General features: G+C 46.4%; 1 protein-coding gene across 1 annotated transcript in view; it reads right to left on the reverse strand.

Moving 5' to 3' along the window:
- galns (galactosamine (N-acetyl)-6-sulfatase) overlaps window positions 1–6000 on the reverse strand; it is a 72782-nt gene that overhangs the window by 24410 nt on the left and 42372 nt on the right. Inside the window, exon 12 of the mRNA XM_061887118.1 lies at window positions 32–153. Coding sequence (XP_061743102.1) covers window positions 32–153 — 122 coding nt within the window. The remainder of the gene's footprint in view (window positions 1–31; window positions 154–6000) is intronic.

Here is a 6000-nt window from a genome sequence, read left to right on the forward strand (position 1 = left end):
CACTCTACTTGCAAATTCCAGACCCACTGACCTGATCGGGAACTTCTCCCCAGGATCCCGGCCCAGGTGGAAAACGAGAGGCTGCATGGTGTGCTCCGTCTGCTCGTGTGTGGTCACGCCCGGCACCTCCTGACCTGGACAGAAGTTCACACCCTGAAAAACAACAGACAGATTTTATTGTTGTGTGTGTTTTTTGTTTTTTTTACTACACAATAAACAATAATAATAGATTTTATTTGTAAAAAGCACTTTACATTGAGCTAACAACCTCAAAGTGCTACAGTGTATTAGAAAAAAATAAAAATAATAATAATTAAAGCTGCAAGCAGCGTTGGTCGGGTCCGCCTTTGGCTGCTGCCCCCGAGACCCACGGCCGGATAAGCGTTAGAAGACGCCTTGGAGCCACTATTTTGATAATCTAATGCATTGTGAAAGTAATGCAGTTGTTGTATTGAAGTGAAAATATCAAACTTCCTGTTGATTTTTGCTAAAGTATGTTAATTATTAAAATGTAGGTCTAAGTGAGACCTACATAGTGTTTTTTGTTTCATGTCTCTCTAACATTCCTACCGGAAGTTACAAGCAGTTTTGTCTGTGTTTTCTTCCTAGGAGCAGTTTGTCCGTGTTGTATTCCTAGGGGGGCGGTAGAGCGCAATTTTGAGTTTTGAGGTTAGGTTTTTTCATCAGATGGCAATTTTTGCCAGACCTGATGTGTGTGTCAAGTTTGGTGAGTTTAGAAGCATTTTAAGGGGGTCAAATAACAGCTCAAAGAGGCAAAAATGATATTTTTTAGGAGACTTTGCACAGGGGTTCTTTGAAGCCGCGTAGAATCAAAACCTGAGAACTTATCAAAACTCTGTTCTATACTTTTAATCAGAAGGGTTCAATCTCTCTCCTGTGCGAGTTTGAAGCCAAAACCACAAACGCACTCAGAGGAGATAATGTTTGAAGAAAGGTGACCGGTTTTTACAAAACTTTTGTTTTGAAGGGGGGATTGCAAACTTCCTGTTGATTTTTGTTGGGGGTTGTCAATCTATGAAATGTAGGTCTAAGCGAGACCTACATAGAGGTTTTTGTTTCATGTCTCTCCGATATTCTTACCGGAAGTTACAAGCAATTTTGTCTGTGTTTTCTTCCTAGGAGCAGTTTTTTCAGTGTTTTATTCAAAAATAGCGCTGGAGCGCAATTTTCAGTTTTGGGGTTTGTTTTTTTCATTAGATCGCAATATTCGCCAGTCCTTATGTGTGCGCCAAGTTTGGTGACTTTTGAAGCAGTTTAAAGGGGTCAAATTACAGCGCAAAGAGGCAAAAATTGCATTTTTTGCGAAAATTTTATTTTGAAGGGGTTTTTGCCAACTTCCTGTAGATTCTTGCTGAAAGAAGTGAGTCTATGAAAATTGGGTCTAAGTCAGACCTACATAGGAGTTTTTGTTCCATGTCGCTATGACATTCCCAACAGAAGTTACATGCAGTTTTGTCTGTAATTTTTTCCTAGGGGGCGCTAGAGCGCAATTTTCATTTTGGGGGATTGGTTGCTTAATATGTTGGGAAGGTTTGCTATACCGACGTGTGTGTCAAATTTGGTGAGTTTTGAAGCATGTTAAGGGGGTCAAATTACAGCGCATAGGTGCGGAATAATAATAAAACACAGTGCCATGGGCCAAGGACCCTAAAAATAATAGAAATATGGTATTTCCTTGAATTGGCGCCGGGTATATAGCATGCGCCTGACTAGAATTACTGCCGGGTCAAACTCGTTTCGCAAAATAATTAGCGCATGCTCAGCATTACCGCCAGCTCAGGATTAACGCCGGGTCAAACTCCTTTGGCAAAATATTATTTTTATTAGCGCAGGTCTAGAATTTCCGCCGGGTCAAACTCATGGCAATTTATTTAAGTGTGTATCAAACTGGTAGCCCTTCGCATGAATCAGTACCCAAGAAGTAGCTCTTGCTTTCAAAAAGGTTGCTGACCCCTGCCCTATTGAACATAGCCACAGTGTTGCTTTTCAAAGAAGTGCAAATGTTAGCATGTCTTTCTTGTGAGCGCCTTCATCTCTTCTGGCTACACTTTGGTGGGCATCATGATTGGGACACACACACACACACACACACACACACACACACACACACACACACACACACACACACACACACACACACACACACACACACACACACACACACACACCCCCAGAACCCCCTGGAGATCCGCCTCCTTCTTCTTCAAAAAAAAGAACAACAAAAAAACACACATACTTTTCGGCGAGCATAAGTAAAATTGAAAAAGCTTTCATGTGTAAGGCCCAGTTCCTGCCCCCCTCTGAGACGGCCCAGCCAAACACCTCCAAATACATATTGAAGAGAGCGACGGCGAAAGATAGATACCAGCTGCCCCGCAGAGGCTCGTCTGATCCCGACTGCCGCCACCACCGCCGCCTTTGAAAGCAGATGACTTAGAAATGCAGAAAAAAAGAAAGAGATCATCCCAGCGGAGAGAAGTGAGAGTCCTGGTGCGTGCATCTCTTTGCTTCTTGGAGCCGACACATGAGAGCGAGGACCCCGCGTCTCCCAGGACATGAATGATATGAGGGGCCGAGAGGATGACTTCAAACCCTAGCAGAGCTCAGCTGCAGGAGCACACGACGTAACGCTGCGGGAAAAAAGACGAAGGGAATATGACGAGTGTCAAAAGACTGTAGGTTTCTTAAAAATTCTTGGCCTTCTCTTTCCGGAATGAACTAATCCAGTTTTTCCTCAACCGTCAGGCTTATTGCTGGGCCGCCAAAAAAATGTATGTTTCTCAGTACGTATGTGTATTCAGTTGTAATACACGTTTCCACCACTTGTGGCAGTAATGACAATGTCAAACAAACAAAGCAGCCCTTGGTAACTTTTCAACCTTCATTAAATATATCTTCATTACTTCTGGGATGACACATACATAGACTTACAACTAGTTTAATGACACCTGGTCACAACCTGAGGGGGTCTGTATCGCTCTCACTGGCACTTAGCAACATTAACGAGGGCTACACAAAAAACAAAAAATGTGTTGACTTGCCTTACATTTCTTAAAAAGACATAAGTCGATGCCAATGCCTACGTCCAATTACGGCTATCATAGCAGAAGCTGCAAAACAACCAAAGAAAGGAAAATTTTTCTGAGCCCACCACTGCCGCTGGCTGTAGACAGATGTGCCCGGCAGAGGGCAAGGCGCAGGAGAAGCCAAGGCCCAAGCCAGTGAGAGACTATATCCGAGACAGGCAGAAAGACCGGACAGCCCGCCCCAAGGGGCCCGAAGACTCCCCGCAACCAGACGGGAAGAACACTCCACCCCACAAGCAACCAGGCCCCCCGAGCACACCCTCGCCCCAGGAGAGCAGGGCAGGGCCTGCCCCAGGCCGACAAACCCAAGTCGGTCGAAGCAGGACCACCAGAATCAGGACCACCAGAACCGGGTCCACCGTGCCGACGCTGGCTGTAGACAGATGCGCCCGGCAGAGGACAAGGCACAGGAGAAGAAGGAGACAGCCAGCCCTCAAGACAGCGAGATATTATACCCAAGGCGGGCAGAAAGACGGGACGCCCCGAGGGGCCCAGACACTCCCCACAGCCGGACGGAAAGACCACTGCAGCTCACAAGCAAACCGGCCCCCGTAAGCCCAACCCTACCCCAGAAGAGCACGGCAGGGCCTGCCCCAGGCCGACACACCCAAGTTGGCCACAGCCGGACGACCAGAACCGTGCCGCCACTGGTTGTAGCCAGATACACCCGGCAGAGGACAAGGCACGGGAGAAGAAGGAGACAGCCAGCCCTCAAGCCAGCGAGATATTATACCCAAGGCGGGCAGAAAGACGGGACGCCCCGAGGGGCCCAGACACTCCCCACAGCCGGACGGAAAGACCACTGCAGCCCACAAGCAAACCGGCCCCCGTAAGCCCAACCCTACCCCAGAAGAGCACGGCAGGGCCTGCCCCAGGCCGACACACCCAAGTCGGCCACAGCAGGACCACCAGAACCGTGCCCACCATAGACAGATGCGCCCGGCAGAGGACAAGGCACGGGAGAAGCAGGAGACACAGGGAAGACCATTCCACCCCACAAGAAACCGGCTAGGCCCCCATAAACCCAACCCCGCCCTAGGAGAGCACGGCAGGGCCTGCCCCATGGGAACCATGGGAACACTTGCAGGGACCCCAACAATGGAGATGGAACAGCCCTGGCAGACCCTCCCCCTGAGGAGAGGAAAAGATCCCACCTGCTGCAGCTGGCCGCCATGCAACACTGCAGAATACCATTCAACCCACCGAGGTGCCACGGTAAGACCCATGCGGGGACAACACCCAGCAGACCTCAACCCAAACGGGCTTCCAGAAAGGCGTGGAGGGTTTATTTTTTCCCTAATAACAAGCTTTCTGTGTAATGGCTTAGTTAAAACATTGATATTGTGTTCACACTTTTGTGCATGTTCTATGAACATGAGTTGACTTGGCTTGCTTCACAGTAGGTAGATTTTTATTTGCATGAAACGCGTCAAGTGTGGCATTAGGTGAGCGTGGCGTCATAATATTGTGATGCTCAAGCGCTCCACAAAGAGACCCTACAGGTCTCCTGGTACAAAAGACCCGAAGTCATGACTACTTTGAAATATTAACATCACGTTAGTTTGACAGGAGCCTTTTAAGTCAGTGAAAATTCTCATTTTCCTCATGGCTGAGCAGCCTGGAGTGATACCTCTCCTGGCTATTAACCTGTAATTCCTTCCTCACACAAACACACACTCACCCCTTGTTTTTTTTTCACAATGCCGAGAGAAAGTGGAATTATAACCAGGCAGTGCGAGATGGCAGGGAAGTCTTGATTGTCAACAGAGGGGGGGGGCAACGTCTGTCCCAATAGGTTCATTCAAGTGAATACTAAGGCTAAAGATGAGATTTTAAAGAGGACCTGCACGTTTTTGGGGAATTTTGTCAACAAACACTTCCCCAAAGGCAACACCCTAAGAAAAATATTCAACAAGAACAACATTAAATTGAGCTACAGCTGTATGAATAACATGCAACAAATCATTTCAAACCACAACAAAGCAATTGCAAAAGGACTGCCCACCCCCAGACTAAACGACTCTGAAACCAATAAGGAATGTAACTGTCGCAAGAAACCTGATTGCCCTCTCAACGGAGGGTGCTTACACACATCAGTCGTTTACCAAGCAAAGGTAACACCCAAGGACATTAACACATCCGACACGTACGTAGGATTGACCGAAGGAGCGTTCAAAACCAGATGAATAATCACAGGGCCTCCTTTAGAAACCAGACTTTGCAGAATTCTACCGAACTCAGCAAACACATTTGGAACCTCAAAGACAATAATGTTGAATATTCAATAACATGGCAAATTCTTGCATCCATCACACCTTACAACAGTGGTAATAAAAGATGCAACCTATGCTTAAAAGAGAAACTGTTTATTATATATCATCCAGATCTATCATCCCTCAACAAGTGCAGTGAAATCATTTCAACATGCCGCCACAGACGGAAACACCTCCCAGGTAACACATGAGCCAATCACCACACCCCTACGCCTGCCTGTACCCACCCACTCTGTGCCCTATATAAACCATTGTATGTGAATGCTTCCATTAAAATCTCCTGATGATTGAGGGAACCCCTCATGAAACACTTCTGTAGAGATGAAGTAGTCTTGTGATTTTTCCCACAAATACATACATATACATATACATATATACATATACATATATATATATATATATACACATTATATATATATATATATATATATATATACATAAATAATGTAGTCCCACACGTTCAATATTACATATTGGGGCGTCTTCAGTAATGCGGACGTTGTACCGATCCGTTGTGGTGAAGAAGGAGCTGAGCCGGAAGGCAAAGCTCACCTGGCTATTAACCTGTAATTCCTTCCTCACACAAACACACACTCACCCCTTGTTAATTTTTCACAAGG

Source organism: Nerophis ophidion, linkage group LG25, assembly GCF_033978795.1.
Source record: "Nerophis ophidion isolate RoL-2023_Sa linkage group LG25, RoL_Noph_v1.0, whole genome shotgun sequence".
In the NCBI taxonomy this organism is placed as follows: domain Eukaryota; kingdom Metazoa; phylum Chordata; class Actinopteri; order Syngnathiformes; family Syngnathidae; genus Nerophis; species Nerophis ophidion.